This window comes from Pleurodeles waltl, chromosome 11 (assembly GCF_031143425.1).
Source record: "Pleurodeles waltl isolate 20211129_DDA chromosome 11, aPleWal1.hap1.20221129, whole genome shotgun sequence".
Lineage (NCBI taxonomy): Eukaryota > Metazoa > Chordata > Amphibia > Caudata > Salamandridae > Pleurodeles > Pleurodeles waltl.
In genome coordinates this window covers 805034446-805061355 of record NC_090450.1, presented here as the reverse complement: position 1 = coordinate 805061355, position 26910 = coordinate 805034446, and the positions used below count along the sequence as shown (strand labels likewise).

The 26910-nt window shown below is 44.6% G+C and overlaps 1 protein-coding gene across 4 annotated transcripts in view; it reads right to left on the bottom strand.

Annotated features, from left to right (window-relative positions):
• Window positions 1–26910, bottom strand: part of EMID1 (EMI domain containing 1) — a 421712-nt gene that overhangs the window by 86236 nt on the left and 308566 nt on the right. For all 4 annotated transcript variants that reach the window (XM_069214563.1, XM_069214564.1, XM_069214561.1 and 1 more), the window contains exon 8: window positions 25572–25679. In XM_069214563.1, coding sequence (XP_069070664.1) covers window positions 25572–25679 — 108 coding nt within the window. The remainder of the gene's footprint in view (window positions 1–25571; window positions 25680–26910) is intronic.

The window sequence follows — 26910 nt, the reverse complement described above, 5'->3', positions numbered from 1 at the left end:
AGGTCATCGAACTTATCAATCTCAAAACACACCAGTGTGACAATTAGCCCCTCAATTAGTGTTTACTCCAATACTTTGCTTCATTGCTACGACTTCTTAGGGAGGAAAGGTGTTTAAAAATGTAATGAATATAATCCTGATGGAGATCTGGTGTTGGAGGCAAGCAAAGTGTCTTTTCTAGGATTTTGGATAATATCCATTATCACTTTATTGAACATGAAACTTTCACACCCTATCCCCACAAAAAAAGAGATGGAAGAGCTCTTAAGAATGGAAGCAAGAGAAATATAATATGAAAATCGGACAAGAACACCTGAGATAAATGTAAGCCACAAAGGCTGCACCCCTTTAGTGAAGGGTTTGTGTGTAAGATGAGAAGAAACAGATTGCTTAATAGGTGTAGATTATGTTTTGCTCTTTTCTCAATGCAACAATGGAAGAACGTTTGAAAAACCATATAGGAAAGTCTCAGGGCCTCATTTACTACGTTTTGGCGCATGCCAACGCAGTGAGCCTTTTTTCTAAATCACCCTGCGTCAAAAGAAAAGGGCAGGAATGCGCCATATCTATAAGATACAGTGCATTCCTGTCCTTGACCCTGCGCTGGCGCACAAATTGCTGTCTAGCGCTAACGCAGACATCCTTGCACCATGGTGCTGCAGGGATGATTGATTATGTGCAGAAAGGGACATGGAAAAAACGGGGAGAAATTATGTTATTTCTTCCTATTGCGCCACTTTAACGTTACCCCTGAGGTGGCATAGGAATCTGACACATTGCCAAACGTGTAAATCTGGAAATGCATTAGATTCCTTTGGGTTCCACGGGTGTTGCATGGGAACACCCCAAGCAACACCCATGGAATGCCCCTTTCACGTAGTGTTATGCGTGAAAGGGGTCCATATTTACAAGGCCATGAAAAGCCGCGCCAGGTGGAATATGGGTTGGCACACTGCGCCAGTGGAGTGTAAAAAAAAAAAAAGACACTAGGGTGGCGCAGTGTGCCGCTAGGGCCTCCTAAATGAGGTCCTCAGTTTTTAGCATTTGCAGAACGCAATGGTTTTCCAGCAAAATTAAAGACTACGTTAAGTGTTCCAAATGAATGCCATTTCTTCAGGTGCAGCCAAACCTTCATAAACAGCTTCCCACCTCATTAGTACTCCTGCCTACTTGTACCTCTGCTGCTCAGTAATGGCCAATAGTTCATTCCCTCCGTGATAGGGAAAAAGAGAGCTCAGCCAAGGAGAAGATGACATTGATATTTAATAAACATCTCATGGTGAAATCAAAACACCAACACGTCGGAGAACGCAGTTGTTAAAAACTGCCCAGATTTAATCATTGAGCAATGCTGAGTTAAGACTGCATGGATGCATGTTTAACTTGTTGGATTACTACCATGATTCTCAAAAAACCCTGCTGATTCAGAATCTTTTCAAATACTACTATCCCTCCCCCATTTCAACCACCACACTACTTCTCTCTCAATAAGCAACCCCCTTAAAATCAGGAATTTTTCAAACTTCCACATCTCTATCTTCCATGATTACCTCTCCTACATCAATAAAGTACATAACTGCTCTGTATCTTTCAACACAGATAACCACCAGATCCAGCCAGCGCTCTATTTGTAAGTTGGTTTGCACCAATAAGATAATGTCCTGATTTGTGTCCTACTACAACCACCAATTTTCTGAATTCTGGGCTAATTACAATCCATTGTTGTTTCTGGGTTCCCTGGAAGGGATTCCCAGGGATCAACATTTGGGCCACTACTCTTCATCTGTTGTTACCTCTTTCAACCACCTCATCTGTTCGATCGTGTTCTGAACTGATCTACCTACTGCAGGTTTGCACACACATCTTCTCCTTCTTCCTTGTCCATAACATCATCCTTTGAGGACGAATCAAGAATTCTAGTTCTGCAATCAGGCACTGTAAGAAGAAACTCTGCCTCAGGCTCAACCCAACCTTACACGGGTAATGTACTCCTCTATAACGCACACATGAATGTCGTTTTACCATATTGTAAGGGGTAGCAGAAATGACCCCAGTCACACAACAGAAAGTGATGTGTCATATGTCCAGACTCCTCTATCATGTGTCAAGGTTTAACCATCATATGCCCAGATCCACCACTACCATGTGCCAGCATTAATACTCATATGCCCAGCCTTAGGTATTATATGCCCAGGCACAAGTATAATATATTTAGTGCAATCTTGTATGCCCAAGTATTGCCTCATGCTTTTCTTCTGATAGGTCAGAAGCCTTTTGTCTGGAGAGAGTAACACTGTTAGGATGAAACTCCGAGGCATTGCTTGGTAAAGCAGTATCCTCCTGCCATGGTTTCTTGTGAACCCTCTGTTTTCCTGCAGTTGCTCCATCTGGTTGCGTTTTGTTCATTGGGTGGACACCAAAGAATCACGGCTTTCTTAATGAGGGTGATTCTAATTCAGGGGCACAGACTGGACCCATGCGAGAAGGCTCCCTGCTGGCACTCATCAATTAAAGATGTGGCCAGTGTGGTGGATGCAGATTTCCAGGGTGATATGAAGATAATGTGAACAGTGTGTGCATGCTTTACAAGATGGGTGGTACGCCCACCTGTCACTGTTTGCCACGGTCCAGGGCAATGGGAAGAGATACCGGGTTGTGTCTGAGCCCCATCCATGTAGCACCTGAGACCAGTTCGAACCTATCTGACTGAAGACTCTTGGCTCTTATCCCATGAGATTAGGCCAACACCAGCAAGATGCACAGCTCCTACAGAAAAGAAATCCATAAACTTTCACAAATGAAACCATCTGGTTCTTAGTTGGTCTGGACATTAAGGGTCGCTATTCTCCAGTGGAACCTTTACTTGGGTGCTGCTTGTGCACCAGCCTGGGTCTGGGAAGTCTATGTGAAGCCCTGCAGCAGTGACCTGCAAATAGGAGGATGACTGCATACCTACCTCTCTCAGGGGTATGACTGCTCCTTCAGGAGGAAGCGACTAATGCCAGGAAGGCCTGCACAAGGCCCAGCGGACAGGAAGATCTTTGTCCTTGTGGAGGATACTCAGGACTCGGTTCTTAAACCATGATTATTGGCCAACTAATACATCCATCACATACAATATACCACAGCCATGCCCTAAACTGGGAGTAGGGCTACAGTAGGCTGTGTGGCGGGAACACCACTTAACCTCACTGGGGAGGGATCCTTGTTGTTTCTATGAGCTGCCCTGCAGATGCACTTGTTTCTGGTAGGCGTAGGCATGGCATGAGTATCTGGAGTAATAATGCTCCCGTATCGGAGCTTCCTGTATTAGAATACTAAAGGACTGCCTTTGAAAAGCAGGGCTTTTCATTTAATATATTTGAAATATAGTGCTGTAAAATGCACCATCTGGCAACAATAACACATTTTTCGGGGGTGATTTTCCAGATACATTTTTAAACCTGAAAAGGTATCACACTATGCAAATGTTTTCAAAGTTGGCAGGTGTCCGTGTGCTTCTGCCTTTGTTACCCAAACCCGGGGCCCTCAATGCCGTCAGCTGAGGCGGTGTAAATAACATGCAACTGCCAGCGCAAGAGCCAGCAAGCCACCAGACCTGGCGCACGGATAGCAAAATGACTGAACCCATTTTACAAACGAAATGCAATTAATTCTTTTCAAGATTACAGTCGTCTCGTAGCTGTTAAGGTACCGACTGTGGTGCGGGTTTAAGGTGGGTGAAATTTTACAAAAGAATAACTTGAATTGTAACTGTATAATGTATGCAATTCTCAAACATGATCTACCATCAATAAAGGGACCACTCCAATGACAAGTGTCTTGTGGTCACTAGGGATTGTTGGGAACAGAGGGGTCTTGTATGGGCGCGAGGCACCAAGATCTTCCACTAACCCACGGTAACTGCTGCACAGTCAGTCGTCGCTACATGCAACCACTACCAGCTGTGTAGGCTGGTGGGCAGTAGGTGTCTAAGTCATTCCAGCTCACGCAGTGACATCAAACCGCTAAACAACTGCTCCTTGAGTTGCTGCAGCAGAGTGGGTCCCACAAGACAGACAAGCGTGTTTAAGAACAAATTAGACCTGTCTTGCAACTTGCTTGGCCTTGATCTAATCACATGAAGAGAGACCTCACGCTGCGATCAGAACACATCAAGTATTTACTTTAGCCTCTCCAGCCCAGCCCATTGCTTTGACATCCTACAAACTCTACATTCTCACAAGCTGGTGACTGGTGCACTGCAGGTGTAGCAACTGTATCCCTACAGGTATCAGTTTCTACCCATGGATACCGCTATTGGAAGTTGACAGTAATAAAAAATACTTAATCAACCCATTCCTTTTTTCATGATGTAAGAAATTATATTATTATTTGGGTTGGGTAACTATCAACCTCAAGCAATAACCACACCCCGTGTCAAGGTGAACCCTCAAAGTCACTAAATGAATCTGAGCTCAACCCTGCGGTAGGGATGGCACAGAACAGACAGATTAATTTGGGGTAATGTGTAAAGTATTTAAGCATTACCAAAACAGTGATAAGGTCAGAATGAAAAACAATAAATATCCCAAACCGAATTAGAAAAATAGAGTAAACTGTAATAAACAAAATCAACAAACAAGGGGAACCGGAGATATACATTTTTAAAATATTAAGTAGAAATAGTATCAAAAAGCCCAAAGCCTCAATAATGGTCAATAGTCACAACAGACCGGAATCTAAACACAATTAGAGGCTGACTGCGATGACGCGCAGATTGAATTTATGAACCAGGTTCATCCTTGTCAAATATTTTACCTTTGTACTTAGATATTTATGTCCCAATTCACCCCAGGAGGACAATTGTAAAGTCCCCCAGGACCTCAAGGGAGGCACTCACAGAGTGTCAGGCAGAGGCCAACAGCAGAGTCAGTCCAGCTCTAGTTGGTACTGGGTATTTCCAGGAAAAGGCCTCTTGTAACTTGTTGCATCCCTGTAGCTCGAAAAGGAGGCCAACCTTATGGCCCTTGGAGTCCACCTCTTTATCCTGGGTATAAGAGGAAGCAGGTCCAGTACTTCAGATCTCCTCTCAAGCCACAGGTAGCAGGTTAAGTCCTCTTCTGGTCTTCCACAGGTCCAAAACGTGTTCTGAAGTGGGTGCCTGCAGGTGCCACATTTAGGCCTGGCACTAGCTAGTGGATGGGAATAACTCCTGGGGACCCCTTGTCAGTAGGGTAAATGTTCCTAGGGTTAACCCTATAACTTTCTGCATTTTCCAGATGGCAAAAGTCTTTGGCATCACTAAACTTGGGCTATGAGGGCTGGGGTTGTGTGTGGAGAGTGTACTGTGGCAATCCTACTTTCCTTCCATATCCAACAATAAAATCCACATTTGAGGCAGCCACTTTTCCCACAATAAACCAAGAGATAGAAGTCTGGTAGGACAAACGCAGAGTCCTTTAGCTACCAGACAGTGGATCAAAAAGACTTGTCTTGGTGTCCTGTTCTCTCCCCTCTCAAATATGCCCCAAGGGTTAAATGTACAGTCAGAGACAAAAGTCAGGTAGGAGAAATGCATACTCCTTCAGCAACTAGACAGAGGATCTACAAGAATTCTCTAGACATCCTGTTTAACCCCTTTCAAGCGTACCCCAGTGTTATATGTGAACACAGCACAAGTGTCAAGCAGGGTTTGACACTCAAGCAAGATTTGACACTGTAGAGTCAACAAGCATTGGTAAAGCAAACAAGTTTCACCTATGCAAAATCTACTGGCTTTGTCAATGCTTTTTACATGTTGAACAGAAATTGAGCTACTGTGCAACACTGCTTAACTTATTTTTTAAAGGGCTACAATCGAACCAGCCTTGTCCGTGTCATAGTGCTTTTTTTTTTTTTACTTTATGTCATGTTACACAGCAGTCCAACTGACAACACCAATAAAATTCACATTGGCGAAACCCACTGTCTTTGCCAAAGCTTGTTTATGCTTGAAGCACCTCAGGAAGCAGGCGGGATGACAAAAGCCTTTAGCTAAGCTGTCATTTAGCACACTTTGGCACAGCTCTGTGGAGTGGACTCTCCTTTGATGGTACGCAGCAACCATGGAGGCTGAAATGAAAACACGTCCACACTATAAATAACCTTTCTTTACAATAAGTATGTTCCTGTCATTTGGAGCTAGCCTATTGCTTTGCTGTGCTGGCCAGCTGCTGTTACATCTGCCCTCGAAGTGAAAGAACTGGACTACGCTTTCTACACCCTGCTTTCCAAGGCTCTCAAAGGGCTTGAACTGAGCTTGCCTCCTGTTAGAAGTCTCAGGGACATCAAATACTTCATCTGCCAGCACCTGGGCTTTCTTGCTGAGAGTCCTCACTTGCCAAGCGGTGCCAACTTCAGTTCCTGGGCTCTTGGAAGTGAGTTTAGTGAATATATATATATATATATATATATATATATATATATATATATATATATATATTTTTTTTTTTAATTTTTTTTTTTTCACAAAAAAAAACCAACCTTTAAAGTAACGTTATAGTTAGGTGAATTTGTCAGTGACAACAGTAATGTTTGAACAAAAAACTCAAAGAAATGTACCAGTTACTTAGCAGTGCGCCCCCGTCATATACTGCTTATGACCTCACATATGACATCACTTACGGCATGTTCTATGAATGTATGCGTTGTTGGAGTGAGACAAAGAAGGGATGCCTAGTTTAGGATTTACTTTGAGGTGGGGGCAGAACATATTTTATTGGGCCTGATTTTGGGGTGACATGGGATGCAAGATAGCAGGTTTATTGCATATGTGGTGGGTTATGAGCAGTGCAGTATACAGGGAGTGCAGAATTATTAGGCAAATGAGTATTTTGACCACATCATCCTCTTTATGCATGTTGTCTTACTCCAAGCTGTATAGGCTCGAAAGCCTACTACCAATTAAGCATATTAGGTGATGTGCATCTCTGTAATGAGAAGGGGTGTGGTCTAATGACATCAACACCCTATATCAGGTGTGCATAATTATTAGGCAACTTCCTTTCCTTTGGCAAAATGGGTCAAAAGAAGGACTTGACAGGCTCAGAAAAGTCAAAAATAGTGAGATATCTTGCAGAGGGATGCAGCACTCTTAAAATTGCAAAGCTTCTGAAGCGTGATCATCGAACAATCAAGCGTTTCATTCAAAATAGTCAACAGGGTCGCAAGAAGCGTGTGGAAAAACCAAGGCGCAAAATAACTGCCCATGAACTGAGAAAAGTCAAGCGTGCAGCTGCCACGATGCCACTTGCCACCAGTTTGGCCATATTTCAGAGCTGCAACATCACTGGAGTGCCCAAAAGCACAAGGTGTGCAATACTCAGAGACATGGCCAAGGTAAGAAAGGCTGAAAGACGACCACCACTGAACAAGACACACAAGCTGAAACGTCAAGACTGGGCCAAGAAATATCTCAAGACTGATTTTTCTAAGGTTTATGGACTGATGAAATGAGAGTGAGTCTTGATGGGCCAGATGGATGGGCCCGTGGCTGGATTGGTAAAGGGCAGAGAGCTCCAGTCCGACTCAGACGCCAGCAAGGTGGAGGTGGAGTACTGGTTTGGGCTGGTATCATCAAAGATGAGCTTGTGGGGCCTTTTCGGGCTGAGGATGGAGTCAAGCTCAACTCCCAGTCCTACTGCCAGTTCCTGGAAGACACCTTCTTCAAGCAGTGGTACAGGAAGAAGTCTGCATCCTTCAAGAAAAACATGATTTTCATGCAGGACAATGCTCCATCACACGCGTCCAAGTACTCCACAGCGTGGCTGGCAAGAAAGGGTATAAAAGAAGGAAATCTAATGACATGGCCTCCTTGTTCACCTGATCTGAACCCCATTGAGAACCTGTGGTCCATCATCAAATGTGAGATTTACAAGGAGGGAAAACAGTACACCTCTCTGAACAGTGTCTGGGAGGCTGTGGTTGCTGCTGCACGCAATGTTGATGGTGAACAGATCAAAACACTGACAGAATCCATGGATGGCAGGCTTTTGAGTGTCCTTGCAAAGAAAGGTGGCTATATTGGTCACTGATTTGTTTTTGTTTTGTTTTTGAATGTCAGAAATGTATATTTGTGAATGTTGAGATGTTATATTGGTTTCACTGGTAATAATAAATAATTGAAATGGGTATATATTTGTTTTTTGTTAAGTTGCCTAATAATTATGCACAGTAATAGTCACCTGCACACACAGATATCCCCCTAACATAGCTAAAACTAAAAACAAACTAAAAACTACTTCCAAAAATATTCAGCTTTGATATTAATGAGTTTTTTGGGTTCATTGAGAACATGGTTGTTGTTCAATAATAAAGTTAATCCTCAAAAATACAACTTGCCTAATAATTCTGCACTCCCTGTAGGTATGTACATTTTTCTCGCTGGAACTTAGAGGCAAAGGGTGTGTGTTGGGATCAGAGAGTCATGTATGCTGAATGTGAAGCAGTAGGAATGGGGCAGGATGCAAGGTCAGAATCTGTTGGGTGGTGCAGGATGCCCGGTATGACGTTGGAGTATGGTAGAACGGCACATCAAATATTGGTATGTGTGAGGGGTGGAGAGTAGGACCACTAATATTAATGTATAGTGCTGGATAAAGGTTAAATTCCTATATTGCCCCATGTCACCAGGAAGCTATGCGTCCAGGCCTCTTCTTGTAGGTATGAATCCACCTACTTGTGGTAGATGCAATCTTGGTTTACTTTGACATAATAAAATGGCTTTAAAAAGCAGCCACTTGTTAAAAGTAATTCCCAGGACTACAAGCCTGATACCAAGGTGACATGGGACTATATTGGAACCCTACGTGTTATTGTGCAAAATGTATTGATGTACCTGAAATCCTTAAATAATGGTGCGAAAATGCACAAAAATGTATATTCTGTGGAGCAAAATGTTGTATTTTATGTTGCAAATTTGACACCCTATGCTGTCACATCCTGGGGGTGAGGAGTTGTGTACACATCCGTCCTCATCACCAGGGGTTTTACATTAAACTTGTTCAAACTGCTATGGGGAAAGATATACTATCTAATTAAGAAACTATACCAGATTCTTTTTTTAGGTTGCCTTTCTCCTTAATTTGTCCATAAATGACCCGCCTATCGCTATGAAGTCATCAGATCTGGATCTACTGCTCTGAAGCACAAACTTCAGGGTCGAACTGGGACAGAGAATACTCCGGGCACCAAATTAAAAGTGGCCTCCGTTATTGAAACAGAGAATTTAAAAAGTGTCTCACTTTGAAAATCAGGGCAGTTTTAAGCTTGTCAGGACATGCTGTACAAGTGCTTGGCAGGGGTGGGAGACTGCATGCATTTGTACTGCATATACTGTCTGTGGTAATATGAGAGAAAATAAATAATAAAAACTGTCCCAACTGACCTTAAACAGGCTCACAAACAGACAAAAAAACATCCCATCCAGTGATCTGTGAGACCAGCCCTTCTGGCACTGCCAGACTGCCCTCGAAGCCAGTCCAACACCGAAAAAAGTTAACTATCTTCTTTCTCTTGATAACCTAGCTCTCTCTCACTAGGGTGACCAGACGTCCTGGATTTCCCCGCACAGTCCCAGTTTTTAGAGGACTGTCCCGGTGTCCCGACGCTTCCTTTCATTTTACATAAATGTCCCGGTTTTTGGGACGAAGGTCAGATTAGTAAATAAATGTCCCGGTTTTTGGGATAAAGGTCAGATTATCTAGGGAAGCATAAATTAAAGACGCCTACAAAGTATGAAATAATTAAAGTAATTTATCTGTTACCGTCAGACAAAACAGTCCCCTGTCTGCTCCCAGCAGAGAGACGAAGTGGGGAGCAGAGAGAGGTTGGTGGGGGCGGGTTAGGGGTGCAGGGTGGGATGTCAAGCCATACCTAATTTTTTATATTTATTGTGTGTTTATTCATATATATACCCACACACAAACACACACATGTATAGACATACATTCACAAAGCTACGCTAAAAAAGGGACAGGCCAGATATAAAAGTGAGTGTAAAGTCGTTAGTCCTTCTTTTATGTCTGACCTGTCCCGGTTTTTGCTCCTCAAATTCTGGTCACCCTATCTCTCACGCAAAACGAAAACCCTTGGCCATGGGGAATAGACATTAGCTTTTGAGGTTTAAGGTATAGAGCTTCTCACACCCACCAAACTATGCTAAATGCAAAATTCAACACAATCTAAACATGCATTACAACCTGAAAACGATAGAGCCGTAGATAAGAAAGAAAAAAAGTGCCTTCGCCAGATAATCGTGTGCCCATAAAGCATTGTTAAATGCTGTATCTTGTTGACAGATAGGACAACAGACAAACAAGGACCGCAGGGATGCTTGAATGTTGCAGAGCTGTCAGCTCACACGGTGTCACCGTGTGTCAGATAATTTCGGCTCCCTTCGCGAGATCTTCCGGTGAGGAGCCAAAATCACACGGTGGGAGGCAGGGGAGGTGGACAAAGTGGCTTTCCAGCTTGTCGTTGGAGGTTATAAGCAGCTGATGTCCACTGAGTGGTGTGAAAACACCCAAGGACATTGGCAACAGCAATGACTTAGCTGAAGTACCCATGAAGGTAGCTCTTGGCACGAGGCCCTGCCCCTTCCAAGGCCCCACCGTCTCCTCACAGCGTGAAATGTATTCTTAAAGTGGCAGGTCTGATGTACTGCTGCTTTAACATGACACAACAACAGCAGTGCAGTCTAGCTATCACTAGTGCTGCCATCATAATAAAGCGACAAATAACTGCAGTAAATATGAGTAGGATTTTTGCGGTAGGAGGGCTGAGGCTCGAGGCAAAATAAATGCCTGTTGAGAGGTTCAACTGACATTTAAGTGCGAAGGATGCTGACATTTCAGGCAAACAACGAACGCAACGAGGTTTTGATTTAACGTGTGCTGACACCACTGTACCTCGTTTGCTCATATCCTGCTTGGAAGGCAGACAGTTATTCAAATAAACAGTGCACCAGCAGAACTGGCAGGCAAAGTAGGGCAGCAATCCGGATTCACACGTGTCTTTTAAACATTGGCTGGTTTACCAGGGATCTTAGCTTGTGCGATACTGCTCTCTAGTGGCTCAATAAGAGTACAACGCGTGATCGAATTAGAGAATTACGTGTACTTTCGGCTAGAAATTTGAAAATTCGAAGCACGGTCGTGAAGTATTATTTTTACCCTTTTATGGAGTACTTGTGTATCGTAAATCAAAAGTTGCGGAGCTGTATACGTCATTAAAACTGAAGGGTAGACACAGTTTCCTTGTTAGGTGTTATCCTGCCAGCAGTTCTTTCATGGATATGAATATCTCTGGATGGAGAGGAGAGGTAACATGATACTGTATTGTAGATTTATATAGCGTTTACTACCCCTGGACAAGGCACTGATGTGCTTTGAGGATGAGTAGCATGGAGTTAGGTTGAAGCGTTAGTTGTAAGTGTAGCAAGCAGTAAATCATCTATTATGTTACATACAGTATGCAAGATTATTAGATGTGATATACCTATTAGCTGTTTGTCGTTTCTAGTTTAGAGAAAAGTAAAATGCTTCTCCTTCTTAATGATGCTAATACTCAAGTTATATATTGATTTTTGCTCCTAATTACATTTCTGTGGTTAAAGGGAATGGAGAAAATCGGTATTATTCTATTGTTTGTTTGTCCTAATACATATTTATTGTATAGCAGTAGTGTTCGTAAAGTATACAATGATACTATACATATTTTGAGGCATGCTTATACGGGTTTGGTTGGTGAATCTGGTGGAAAGAGCTCAGTGGTATCTAGTTTGAAACGTCAAACAATGTAGGACAGAAAGAGAAATGGGGATTCAGTTTGCAGGGGTATGAAATAAGCCTGTTATGCGTCATGCACTAGCTCACAGGTATTATCACAAGAAGCAAAAATGCAAGCAGGCATTTTTAATGGGTGGCATTTCATGTGTGAGCACAGAGCGGCATTTTTCAGATTATGTTGGTACTGAAAGTTGGTAGATTTATATTGCCACTGTTTGTGTTTCTGTAAAGGTGTGTGATAGAAGTAGTAATTATTCTTTGTTTCCAGATTAGCCCAGAATTGCATCTTTGTTGATGAAGATTTAGATGTGCTGATATGGGGCACTCATTTTTAGGTCATGATGAGGAGTATGTGGTCCTTCTGATTTCTAAGTGTTACAGTAATTTCTCAATTGCCACTGAACCCTATTCGCTCTTATACTTTGTGGGGAAAAGCCACGTTGTCAGCATCCTTCTAAACTCCAGGTGATTTACAATACGCGTATTTTTGCTGGGAGTGAATTCCATAGTTTGGTAGTTTGGATGGAGAAGATTTTTCCACTGATGGATTTTTTCTACATGGTTGTACAATTCATTGTAGGGCCAGGCCACTCTGGAGCGCAGCATCCTTTTTTTGACTTTCATCTTTAGTGGTCGTCGAGGGGGATTATCAGGAAGCATATGGATGCTTCTCAGGGTAGCATAGGGCTGCCATTTGAAGAAGGATCCTTTTTAGGATAGGTACGTGCTGAAGGTAGAGGACAATGTAGAGGAGTTATTTAAGTGTTTGACGCACAGACTCAGGCTGATTGGACAGAAATATACCCATCAAGGACACCTAAAATGTAGAGATATTTTCATCTCTTTCCATTCTTTGCTTGTTATGCGCTGTTCTCACTGTTCACTCTTCCTCTTCTCTCTCTCCAACCCCAAATCTGAATTCCTTCTATTTTAGTCGCTGGTCTATATCCCCTCTCTAAGACACTTCCTCTCTCATTTCCATGTCTTTTCTTTTTCTTTGGTTCTCTGTACTGTCTCTGCTTCTCTCCCCTTCTATGTCTGCCTCCTAGTATCATACTCCTTTTGCTGTCCTCCATTAACCCTCTCACATTGTTTGTCATCCCTTTCTAGTCTGTTCTTATCGCCTTTCTCCACTCAACTCTCCTCTCACACAATCTAATCCCTTCTTTTCTTACTCTCATCTATCTCACATTCCATCGAATAAAGCCTTGTTTATCGCACATCTTTCTCTATCAACTTTTCTCTCTCACACTCCCCTCTCGCACTTTCCTCCCACTCTGAGGTCTCACTTCTCTATCAACTTTGCCCATATTCACAAGGCCACTCAAAGCCACCTTGCATGGCTTTTCATGGCCTTGTGAATATGGACCCCTTTCCCGCATAACACTGCGTGAGAGGGGCATTCCATGGGTGTTGCTTGGGGTGTTCCCAGGCAACACCAATGGAACCCGATTTACAAGTCTGGGAATGTGTCAGATTCCTACGCCACCTCAGGGGTGGTGTAAGAATGATGCAACGGGGAGAAAAACCTTTATTCCTCCCCGTTTTTTTCTTTTTCTATGTGCTGCATTCTGCAGCACACACAGAAAGAGGAAAACACATCTTGTGATTGAATTTGCCAAGGAAGGTGTCCTTTTCTACACAAAAAACAATTATCCCCACAATGCAGGCTCCTTTGCACCATGGTGCAAGGGTCAGTGCGTTGGCGCTAGGCAGCAGTTTGTGCACTAGCGCTGGGGAAGAGGACTGAAATGTACCGTTTCTTGTAGATACAGCACATTTCTGTCCTTTCCCAGTGGCGCAGGGCGGCTCAGCAAGCCACTTGCTGTGCCGACCTGTGCCACAGGCTTTAAATGAGGCCCAAAGTCTCTTATTTTACACTTTTCCATCTCTCACCATCCTCTCACAACCTCTACAACATCCTCTTTCTATAGTGCACACACTCTATCTGATCTCTCGCTTTTCTCCTATCCTCTCCAACTTTAGTTGCATTCTTCTCTCTCTGTTGTTTCTCTCTTTCCATTTGTCTACTTTTTCCCACCTTTCTTTTTTTCCTCTCTGCCTCTCCCTCTTCCACCCAATTCCACACCAGAAACACTTTAGATATCTGGAAATTCCTTGTTTTACTCTGGTGATCATTCTGTAGGAAGGAGATCTCATGGGAAGGAGGAAACCAATGCTAACAGCTCCTACATGGTCAACATACCCCTGGCTTGACGTTTGCTACCCCTGGTTCATACACTGATACCCCTAACTGCAGGGGTTAAGAAGGCATCAGTAGGGGCTAAGTTAACTTTCTGTAGTCTCTCTTTCTTGTTCATGGTTTAGTGTTTCAACGGAAAACAGAAGTCTTTTGAGGGGTAAGAGTGGGGAAAGTAGTCAATCTGATAATCCTCATAATGGCATCAATGGTTCAAATGTGTGCGATTTCACGTCAGCTGACTCTGGTGATTCGGTGAATTGATTTCAACAAGCTCCTAGGATCATCTGCCCATAACTCCTGTTTTCCCTTACTTTCAATGAATCAACTGCTTTAAGTTGCAGACCAACCTAACAGTGATGTAAGTCCACATTGGTGCTGTCGGCATCCATGGGCAGAAATATCTTGGCTTTGCAACAGAAATATGAGTTTCGGGTCAGGCTTTCATAGAGCAGCCCTGAGCTGGCTGACGGCCTGTGCTCCAGCGCCATAACCAGTCTAGCTCCAGCATCAGGTGAAAAAGAATGAATATGGGACTTGTGGAGCAGACTTACGCCCAGAGGCTTTATGGTGCTAAACTAGGCCTATTCATTCAAGGTGACTCAGTAGGAACTTAAGTGCTTTCTGAAAGCTTTATAACACCTGTTTTGTTGCAAAAGGAAAAATAAAGAAATAATTGAGGGTGCAACAACAGGAAAAAGTCTGTCCCCGTATCGAGGCATTTTAAAGTGTTGGAGCAATCAATAGCAGGTGAGACCCTGACCGTAAAGATGGACTAAATGCGTATCTGGAAAGTAACTCCTGCAGTCTTATAGGACCAGCTCCTTGGACGGTGTTATAAGCACATAAGGGGTTCTGATTGGTTATGGCTAGCAACCTGCAACCAGTGTAAACTAGGGTGTGCCTGAAAGACGTTGTCATACTTCCTGAAGCCAAAGACAACCCATACCGCTATGTTCTGCACTTTTTAAACCTATGAATAGTGCAGGATGGAAGACCCATATAGCAGACATTAGCATGATCAAGTCGAGAGATGACAGATGTTGACCTCTCAGATGTCCTGGGATGCAGGGCATGCTTTTATTCAATACTCTCATCTGGTAGAAGGGGACAAGACAGAAGAATTGATCTGGGAATTCAAACTGACTTCTTTATGCAGGAGAAATCCAAGGTTTTACCTTTTCTCATAGGAAAGAGACAACACGAACCAGGAATACACAGCCAAGGCTTTGCTGAGCTGGTACAAGCTTGTCCCCGCGCACATTTCTGCATGTATTTAACTCCATACATGGATTTATGTCAGATTATTTCTCCACAACAGTGCTAACTTCATCAGAACTTGTTTTGCGCCAAAGAGGAGATAGTCTCCAGAATGATGAACCGTTGCACCCCACTCCAAGGGCTCCAATGCACACAAGGATGGACCATTCAAACTCAGAACACAACTAGACAAAGCAAACTAACGGGAACTAATTTCCTTCCTTGACCCAGGTGCTGAATGTTTTCGTTCTGTTTGTGTGTGCTGAAGGTCAACAGAATGCACTGAGCAAATAGACAGCTCTTCAAACTTAAAAGTGAATATTAACTTTTAGGTAATCATTACTATATGCAGGACACACAAAACTTTAGAAAGTGCAGATGTTTTCCTTAACTTAGTTAAAAGTAGAGGGCTGCATGGGGGGGTGCAGGTAGTAAGTGTAGGAAGCTGTCTCTGTATATACTCTGTATATACTATATCAAAGTGAGATACAGTGTGCACAGAGTCCAGAAGTTCAGCAGAGGCTAAAGTAGATAATACTAATGCTCTCTTTGTTGTAGTGTGGTCGAGCAGTTAGGCTTATAAGAGGGTAGTACAAAGCATTTATTGTACACACACAGACAACAGAAGAAGCACACACTCAATGACTTAACTCCAGACCAATGGTTTTTATATTGCAAAAATATATTTTCTTAGTTTATTTTTAGAACCACAAGATTCAAGTTGCAGGTAAGTACCTTAAAAGTTTTGTATTTCACACAGGTATAAACAGTACTTTCTTTGAAATAGGTAAGTAATACAGTTTTTGAATTATTGACAAAAAGCTATTTTAAAAATGGACACTGGTATTTTTAAACAGTTCCTGGGGGGAAGAAATGTTAGATCTGTTTACATGGAAGTACAACACTTACAATCTCAGTCTACGGGTTTTAGGAAGTCCACCAGTTGGGGTTCAAGTTAACCCCAAACATCCACCACCAGCAACACAGGGCTGGTCGGGTGCAGAGGTCAAAGGTGAGCAAATTTAACGTGGGCTCCTATGGAGACAGGGGATACTTTGAATCCAGTCAGCAAGCAGGTAAGTACCTGTGACTAGGAGGGTAGACCAGGGGGGATTAGATGAGCACTGTAGGGGCCACAAGTAGGCACCAAACACACCCCCTCAGCAGCACATGGGCGGCCAGGTGCAGGGTGCAAACAGGACGCCAGGTTTTCAATGCTGGTCTATGGGGAGACCCCGGTGTCACTCAGAGGCGACAGACAGGGTCCAGGGGGTTGTCTCGGGCACGCCACCAGTTGGACAGGGAGGAAGGCCGCCTGCTGAACGATGAGGCACGGGGGGTCGGGTACTCCAAGGCCTGGGGGTGCAGTGTCTCCTTTAGGTGTCGGATATGTTTGTCCGGAGCTCGCGGTCAGGGGAGCCCTCGGGATTCCCTCTGCAGGCGTCGTCGTGGCGGGGTGGAGAGGTCAACCCAGGGTGGGCACTTGCTCGCAATCGCCTGGGGACCCTCTCTTTGCAGGGTGGACCGCCTGGACACGGGCCGTGAGCATTGGGTGCACAGGGGTCAAGACTCACGCATCCGGAGTGAGGTGGGAGTCCTTGGTTGTAGGTTTCTTCAGACAGCCGCTGTCCTCAGGAGTTCTTGGTCCTTTTGGGTGCAGGGCAGTCCTCTGGAGTTGGCAGAGGTCGCTGGGCCCCTGGACGCGTCACTGGTCTTTTTGCAGGTTCTTTGAAGCAGGAGACAGGTTGGTAGGGTTGGGGCCAAAGCAGTTACCGTCTTCCTTCTTCTCTGCTGGGGTTTTAAGCTAAGCAGTACTTCTACTTGTAGGTCGCCAGAATCTGGTGAGCTGGGTTCAGGGAGGCCCTTAAATCCTAGATTTAGGTGCGTGTTAGGGGTCAGAGGGCAGTAGCCAAAGGCTACTGTCCCTGAGGGTGGCTATACCCTCCTTGTGTCCACTCCCTTTGGGGAGGGGTGGCACATTCTTATCCCTATTGGTCCCTGTCCTCCAACCAAGATGGAGAATTCTGCAGGGAGGGGGTCACTTCAGCTCTGGACACCTCAGGGGTGGTCTCAGCTGAAGTGGTCACTCCTCCTTGTTTTTCTTAAGTTTCTTGCTGAACTGGCCGCCAAAAGTGGGGGCTTGTTCAGGGGGTAGGCATCTCCACTAGCTGGAGTGCCTTGGGGGACTGTAACATGAGGCCTGAGCCTTTGAGGCTCACCACCAGGTGTTACAGTTCCTGCAAGGGGGAGGTGTGAAGCACCTCCACCCAGAGCAGGCTTTGTTTCTGGTGTCAGAGAGCACAAAGGCCCTTACCCCATAGGGTCAGAACTCGTCTGCTAGTGGCAGGCTGGCACAGACCAGTGAGTCCTACACTAGAGGATTAGGTAAAATACAGGGGGAATCTCTAAGATGCCCTCTGTGTGCATTTTCAAATAAATCTTACACTGGCATCAGTGTGGGTTTATTGTGCTGAGAAGTTTGATACCAAACTTACCAGTATTCAGTGTAGCCATTATGGAACTGTGGAGTTTGTTTTACAAACTCCCTGACCATATACTTAATATGGCCACACTGCACTTACAATGTCTAAGAATAGACTTAGACACTGTAGTGGCATACTGCTCATGCCGCTATGCCTTCACCTGTGGTATAGTGCACCCTGCCTTAGGGCTGTAAGGCCTGCTAAAGGGGTCACTTACCTATGCCACAGGCAGTATATTGAGGGCATGGCACCATGAGGGGGATGTCATGTCAACTTTGCTGTTTTCCCCCCACCAACACATACAGTCTGCAATGGCAGTGTGCATGTGTTAGGGGAGGAGTACCTTAGGGTGGCACAACACATGCTTCAGCCCTTCCGGACCCTCCCTGGTCACAGGGCCCTTGGTATCACTAGTAGCTTTTACAAGGGACTTATCTGTGTGCCAGAGGTGTGCCAATTGGGGAAACAATGGTACAGGCGCCCCCCGTCCTTTAGAGTGGTGGGGCCACGCCCCCCATCTTTTGCCCCTCATGAAGAGTGTCTGTCAGGCTGAACAAAGGTCAGCCTGGCAGACACTCTTCATTTTCAGCTCAGACAGCCAGGAGTGTGACATGCACGATTTGCGCAGACTCCTGGCTGCCTTAGCTGAACTTTGCTGAGCTGAGGAGGTCACAGCTCCTATGGGCGTGACCTCCTCGGCTCAGCAATGGTGCCTCGAGGCCCTCCCCTTGGTGATGAGGAAAGCGTCACCCATTGACTTCGACCTGGGCGCTTCAGGTTTAAGCCCTGAAGCGCCCAGGGCGAGTGTCAATCAGTGACACCTCGTCACAGAGTTGGGTGGGGTCAGTAGTCTCATTGACCCCATCCCACTCTGTGATGAGCTGGGACTGCTGCCTTCCCTCATTAGAATAAGGGAAGGCAGCAGTCCCAACCCTCCTGGGACCACGAGGCTGAAGGTAAGTTTGTGTGTGTGATGTTTTAAAATGAATGTTTGGTGCGTGTGTGCATGTTTGAATCTTATGAGTGTTGTTAATGGATGTGCGTGTGTGTGTGAAAGAATAAGTGTGTGTGATCTTTGAAAATGAATGTTTGGTGCTTGCATGCATGTTTGAATGTTATGAGTGTTAATGGATGTGCATGCGTGTGAAAGAATGAGTGTGTGTGATGTTTTAAAATGAATGTTTGGTGCGTGCGTGCATGTTTGAATGTTATGAGTGTTGTTAATGGATGTGCATGCGTGCGTGTGTGTGTGAAAGAATGTGTGTGTGTGAACTTTTAAAATGAATGTTTGGTGCGTGCGTGCATGTTTGAATGTTATGAGTGTTGTTAATGGATGTATGTGCGTGCGTGCGTGTCTGTGTGTGAAAGAATGAGTGTGTGTGTGCTTCCCACCTGCTCTCCTCCCTCCTAAAGCTGCCGGCCGCCATTGCAATGGTACATTTTTAGGGAAAGAATACTGGTGCTTGGGCCTGGTTAGCAGGATCCCAGGACACTCTCAGTCAAGTCAGCATCAATATCAGGCAAAAAGTGTGGGGGGGGGAATAACTGCAAGAAGTGCCAGTTTCCTACAGTAAGGTATGTTCATATTTGTCCGAGGTGAAAAACAAGCAAGTGAACACTAACTTCCTTATTCAGAGAACTTTTAAATTGGAAATAATTGTGTTTAACAACATATACCTATTTAGACTAAAGTGGCGCTACTACATGAATGAGGGGTGATAAACTTTTATGGCATAGGAAATCCGTGCTTGCTGTAACCAGCAATAAGCTAATGCTTACTTTGTACTTGCAAAGGTGGAAAAACATATTTTATTGTGCATTTACTGCTAATCTATGGCAATACAATGTCTACTGTTTGAGTAACCAGAATTATCAAATTGTGGTATTACCCTGGGAACGCAACTTTGCCTAAATAAGGGCAAAAGTGCTGGTGTGGTGGCATACTCTGGTTTGAGGTCTTCTTGTCACATGCCTCAATGGTGAGAGTGTAAGGCAGGTGGACTAGTCCACACAACCTGCTCCCATAGCCAAATCCTCATTATGGGATATGTAACTTTTTAATCGTTACAACCGGGAACATGTTGCACTAATTCTATTTGACTTGCCTTCATATTCAGAAAATATAGCCAACAACATGTTGTACATGAAGCCAAAGATGTCTCTTGCCAGAATAGAAGCATTGACCTTCCTGAGGAGGATACTGTGATCCCTCAATTACAGGTACCTACTCTTATCCTTTCCCTCAATTTAATAATTTACGCAGTTATAACACACACTGTTAGCACTTCCTCCCATTAGGAGCTGAGAGCAAATTGAAGCTAATCCAGTTTTTGAACATGTGCTTAACCTAGTGTATAGCTCTTGTTCGGCCTAATGTCTAAAGTCTTTTAGCAGCTGCAAAGCCTGTGATTCGCTAAATCACAGGGTCCGTGTGTATTACATTAATTTTGCAGATGTACTAAACCTATTTTGCGATTTGGTAACTGGCTACTGATTCCAAAAATGGGTTTAGAAATGCATTCTAAATTGCAACTTGGAAGGGGCTTTTTTAGGGCGTCCCTTCTAAATTCTGACTTCCAATGGTATGCAGCAATAGTATGGAACCACAATTTCGGTAGCAAACCATTGATAGGTTACTAACTACTCCAAAGAGGTGGATAAACCATTCACAAAGATGAATAAAAAAAAGCTTGTGTTGGAGAAAGGTGGTGGTGCTGGGGTCCAATTCCACCTATTAAACAAACTTTATACAAAAAAGTACTTTTTATCAACAAGGTGGTATGCTGACCCCAAAAGCCCACCATCCATGTGATGGGACTGAATTGGAGTAATTTGAAACTTGCAGTCTACCTCATTAATATTCATGAGGTAGGTCAAATTGTGACCACTCTGCATTGCAATTTAGAGGCTCAACCTATTACACAAAGGTTAGTTCACAAAATCTGATTTAATGTGCTAAGATTCAATGTGCAATTTGCAACTACTTTTTGCAAATTAAAAATTAGTACATCTGGCCCAATATTCCTTAGTAACTGCCACTAACGTCATAATCAGCTGCAAACACCCACCTGACACTGTGTTAATGTTATCTGCAACAAATGTTTGCACCTGTTGTTAGCTTGTGTATCTCTATGACTCCACATAAAATGTAATCTCTGTGCAGCATATAAACGCTTACTAGCATTTGCCCTTTTCTGATTTCAGAATACTTCACAGAAATTGTTATATCTGTCCAACCTCGTCATGCATTCCGTTGCATAATATCGAAGAGAACCACCTACAGTTCATGCTGTCCTTGACTGGCACATCCTTTTGAGGGTTTGCATCATAAGGTAAAGGGCTGTATGTTGAAGCACACATACAACACTGGTTTAAGCAGTCACACAGGCTCATCCCAATGATGCGCTTATATGTTACTTGGGCCACAACCTATGCGTGTAGCATGAACCCTCACAGATTAAATGAGAGCGCCCTCAGGTCTGGATGATGTGTCAGTGTATCAGCTTTCCCTGCTTCTCTGCTCTGAGGGCCCAATCCTGAAAGAGGACCCTCGAAGTACTGCCCCTGCTTTCCCTCATCTTCACTCATTGCCACTGTTAAGACTTTAGTGGCCCTGCCCATGGAAGCTGCTCGGAGGTTGTCTCAAACCTCCCTTCTCTGCAGGAGTTAGACCCCGGAATAGTGGTTTGGCCTCTCCCTTTGACCTCTGGATACACCTTTTGTACTGCTAATAAATAATTTTACCAATCAGTGCTTGGCAAAGCTTGGACTAAATTTGTTCTACCTTATTTCTGGTAGATGCCAGATATCCGGATATTCCCTCTAAGTTTTTCCAGAAACAAGAATGCCACTTGAAACGTGTCTGTTTTTCTTTCTTCTGTAGCATAGTGTTAATTTGGAGGGGAATTCACATCCGGCTGTTACGTCATGGGTATAAGGACTAAAGCTTGGAGTATTCATCCTGTTTCCTTTACCACCATTGTTCTTCCTGGGTTTACCACAATCCATGCCTATCCACAAGGTAAGACCTCAGAAGGGAGGATATGCCTGGCCTCGTTGAGGGAAGCTCTTGTCATACTCTGACTTTGCCTCATAAATGCATTCTATTTGATTAATAATTCTATGAGTTGGAAATAAGTAAGAGTCCAATGTGCGAGTGTGAATAAAATATTGACTCAGTAACTCCCGCCTGCGACTTACCGGGCCTCCCCGTTGTCCCTGGCACATCTCCAGGCTCGTTTCTTCGTACCAGATGTCTTTGCTAGTTGGGAGGGAGGACTAGGACGCACGTGGGATGTCAGAAAGCGGAACCAAGAATGCACAGAAGTCCTACCTGTGGGGTCCATGCCTTAAAATGTGAACATATGTGCTTGCATGCCTCTGTTTTTTTTTAGCGTGCTCCTAAGAGTCATGTGAGCGAGACCATCAAACAGGCTCTTTGAAACCTGGTTCAGGATTGGCTTTGAGTGTCTGACCCCGTAGGACTTCCTCAGAGCAGTCTTTACTTATTGAAGGGAATCTCACACTGGAGACAGGTACCTCACTTGCCCACATAAGAAAATGTTTTCCCAAAATCATGGATTTTACCAACATATTTTTTATTACGTCCTTTGCCTTCCTCTCCTCAAACATCACAAGATGCAAAAGACGCCCTGTCCTGTCCGCCTCCGAAAGAGGAAGGTTCCAAGTGACCCTTCTTTGGTGCATCTTCATGTACATGCATCATGTTAATCAGCACATCTCAGCACATGCTACAGGGCTGCAGATTCTGCAGGTGCATTTCCTTCACACTTGTGTCCATCCATGTGTCGTATCCTGCATTTTGAAAGCTCTTTCGTCTTTACAGTTAAGAACTGTTCCCTCGATGATAAGCACAAGTACTTATTTCATACAGCTGCATAGTAAATGGCGTTTTCAATAAACTGTGCTGCTAGTTACCCACATGGATAAAGGGTTTTTCTTGGAATTAAATCACTTTGGGACTTTGCTTCTTTCAAGCACAACGCGTTCCCTCTGTTGCCAACAACTGGATTATTCTGTAAATGAACAATTTTCGACTGCCACAAACTCTCACGTATGGATGTGCATGTCTGGGTATCCAACACAGGTATTCATCAGCCAGGTAAATCTCAGCTGCTGCATAATCACACATCTGGGGGAACCTGACGGCAGTAACTAGGGTCTGACTCGGGTGTCTGTCCTGACAGGAGAATGTCCAGTCTGGATACTTTTGAACCGCTTTGGCTCTTCCACGAGAGTGGACTTGTAAAGGGGCACTGTGCAACTAACTACCAAACTAGAATTTACACATTGAATCCAAGCAATGGCACTGAGTCCTCATCACAAGAGACGTTGAATCACTCAGGTGTGTAGCAATCAAAACATTGACAGTACCTATAACATGCTTCCCTCCCATCTTTTGCACCACTGTGGCCCCTCAGCCATCCCTTCCCTGCTTCATCCTTCTCTTTGTATTCTCTCCCCACCTCTGTCCAGCCACCATTAATGCACCCTCCCACCTTATTTCCTCCCACTGCACCCTTTTAGGCCTTCCCTTCTGCCTTGGGTCCTCCCTCACACTCTCATTGGTCAATCCACTCCCCTTCTGCATCTTCCGTGGTAATTCCCCTTCTTCTCAACTCCGGCCTTCTATTTCCCATGCATATTTCACTAAGCATTTCAAGACCTCTGGGTGGTGGTGGGGGGGGGGGGGACAAACCAGCTCCCCATTTATTCCACTCTCTAGTTCGCTTCACCAGACTCTCCTTTCCCTCTCTCCCACACCGTGCCTGCCCACACCTCTTGCCCAACACTCACTCTTGTGCTTTCTTTGTTGCTTTCGTTCACCCCATTTACACCCTTTCCATTTCCATCATCCCTTTTCTGTGCTCTGACATCACATCACACTGCATCCGACGTTTTTTCCTTTGCAAGACCCCTTTTTTTCCATCTGTTCACCCCTCACATGCATATCTAAAAGAATTCCAAGGACCCTCAGACTCCTCTTTCACTGTTTCCTATCCGGGTCAGGACCATCTTCCCCAGCCAGGGAGTTAAGCCACTATATATCTATGTGTCTACCATGTTTCTCCTTCAGGTTGAGCTTTGCCTTCACCTTTATACTTCTTTTCAGGGACCACACTCAGTATCTTCTGACCTTTCCCACTTTTTAGATTGCAAGATCTCTTCACCTCCCCTCGTGCTGAAAATGTGGAAACTAGTGGACTCCGTCCCATGTGCTTACTTCAAAGAAAACATATTCTTGGTCTCTCTTGCTGCACTGATCAGACCCGTCATTAACTTTTCATTTAAATCTGGAATCTTTTCCAAAGACCTCAGAGTCTCTTGCTTGCAATCAATGACCCAGACAATTACAAATTAATTGCCAAGGGATGTTTCTCGAGCAGTGCAGTTGCTTACCTACTTACCAACAGCTGACGGTCTTTATGAAACACTACAACTGCCTAACTGACCCCCAAATCAGCTTTCACCCCAATCATGTGTCAGCGTCACCACTCACTGCCACTTGAAATGAACTTAAGGTCCAAGCAGATGGATGTGGTGCCGTCAAGCTTATACCGCTGTAGCAGTCTGCAGCCTCTGATACAGTGCATCCTCCTCCTCTCCTCCTCTCATGGGTGTGCAAGGCAAAGCCTTGCCTTGGCTTTCCAGTTTCCTTGGAGACCATACAAAGCATCTACTTTCCGCTTTACATTTTCTCCCCCAACTCTGATCTTTCTGGGGTCCCTTGTAGATCTACTATCACCCCCTCCTATGCAACAACCACCCCAGTCCCTCCCCAATTGATCGAGTTGTGCTACTTCACCCAGTAGAACAATGTAGACAAGATCTAAATCTGCATGAAATAAACACATTCTCCTAGGTTCCATACTCAGTTTTACAGGACTTGTATCCTCACAAGTGATGGATGGATTACCAAGAACCGTGTAAACCTCAGTGCAGGCAAGACTATCACCCTGACATGCTGTAACTGGCCTTGCTCTCAAGTGATCCTCCCTTTGTCTGCATACCTGGGAGCCTCTCCTATTCCAACCACCTCTAGGATGAATCTGGGGGGATTTCTGGTAATTCACTGTGACACACACACCAACATGCTGTGCGCTGGAGTTCGTCCCACAGTGAAATTGACCTGTTATTTTCTGCTTCCCTCTTTCTAGCAGGGGCGGCTCCGAGTGCAGAGCACTCCCCCTCAGTGTGCATGTTTGTTTGGCCGGCCGTCTCAGGCCAGCCAAATGCACATGCGCACTGGGCTCTCTCCAACCCAGCAACGCAGACACTGTGTTGCTGGGTTGGAGACATCAGGCGGAGACTTTCACTCTGCCTCGGAGCGCCATGGCTGAGCACTCTGTCCAATCCTTATGCTGATTTCATGCTCCCAGAAGAATGAAAGCAGCATTAGGATTGGACGCAGGGCAGGCTGAGATCGTGTGCCTGCAGTAGAGGAGAGGTGCGGAGCAGATCACCGGTGTGGCGCATAAGGTAAGTTATTTATTATTATTATATGTATTTTTTTGTTTTTGTCCCGCCCGCCCATTTGCCCTCCTGCGAGCCGCCACTGCTTGCTGCCTGCAGTTTGCTGCTCTTCCTTGTTATTGTGGAAGACGTCGTGGAGATTGGCCAACAGTGCGTTTCAGAGTAAGTTGAACGTTTTGTACAGAAATATTTTTTGGACGGTAAATATCTTGGTAGCAGATGTGTTTGAATCTATGTTATTTCAGCTGATGTTTTAACAAGGTTCCAGGCAAGCACACATGCTCCCACTTGCTGAGTATGCCACTGATTCTGTGTATTCACACTTACCTGGGGGTCCCATCGGGCCTCTCAGTCCAGGGGACCCGGATGGGCCTCGGTTCCCAGGTTCTCCTCTTGGGCCGGATGGGCCCTGAGGTCCCTGTGTTCCTGGCTTACCTGGAACGAAAGACAGAGTTATTAATACCAGCGAAGATTCATAAATGCCAGCTTTTTAGAAGGGGTGGAAGTGTCTTGCATTCAGCAGTTCATTTCAAGGCATTACTTAGGAATGTCACATTAATGAATGTGGTCAGTGTGCCACAGAAGCTAAATTAAGGCTTCGCTTCCCACTCCTACTGGATTTAGGGCCGGCTCTAGGGTGGTGCGACCGGTGCCACTGCACCGGCCGTTGACTTCGGGTGGGGGCACCGTGTTCTGGTTTTAAAAGCACCTGCTCCCGTATTCCTTGCCTCCAGCAATTTTCACCAGTTAAAATGCCAAGATAACTGTGGTGGTTAATGGACCTTCTGGAGAGAGCTGGAAATTTATCTAGTGGAAATTGTAACTCATCACAAGGTAGGGCAGAGGGTTAATATACCTGCTGCAAAGAATGTGTACCATGCAGATCACAAAGTGCATTGAAATTAAATTGGTCAGTTGGTTACTGCTTTTGTTGGGTAAACACTTTCGTTACTTGAAGTTTATAAGGTAAAATCCTAACATAGAACAATGTGCTAGAAACTGTCATCAGCGAGCTCTGTGTAAACTGCAAGGTGTAGATCAGAGTGTTTTTGATTTTTTCCGTGTCTTTCATTATCCTAAAGTTGCAAAAAGAGTACGTCTGGGTAGAAATCAATTTTTATTCATAAAGACAACCCCAAACTATGGATAAACTTTTTTAATTCTCAGTTTGTGCTCTCCAGATCAAGCACTATTAAACTATACTGCCTACCAGTATGGAACACGTGACAGTCCTCTGTCTGATATATCATTTCCTATACACTGATTTACACAGTATAAATAATTGTATCTGTGTAATGTGTGTGTAATGTAAAGTGCTATGACACCCTACACTGGTATGAGTGGTGCTATAAATATAATTAAATGCATCTGAGAGAGTGGTTATGGAGTCTTGCGGCGCACAGTTAAAGGGTGGTAGTGATGAAATTGGTGGCGGAGGTGATCACTGGGGCGCCAACAAACACTGTCGCACAGCCCGCCGCCAGCGCTAAAGCCCTGACTGGATTCATGGCCTCTGTTTGGTGCGATAACCAAGGTGGGTTTCCAGGGAACCAGAGGCCTAGCACAAACATGTATCACCTCTAGATGGAGGAAGTCCCTTGCATTCTCAGCTCTGCCCAGGGTATCTTTACGCCCTGACCACTGAACGCATACACTCTGAGAAGGG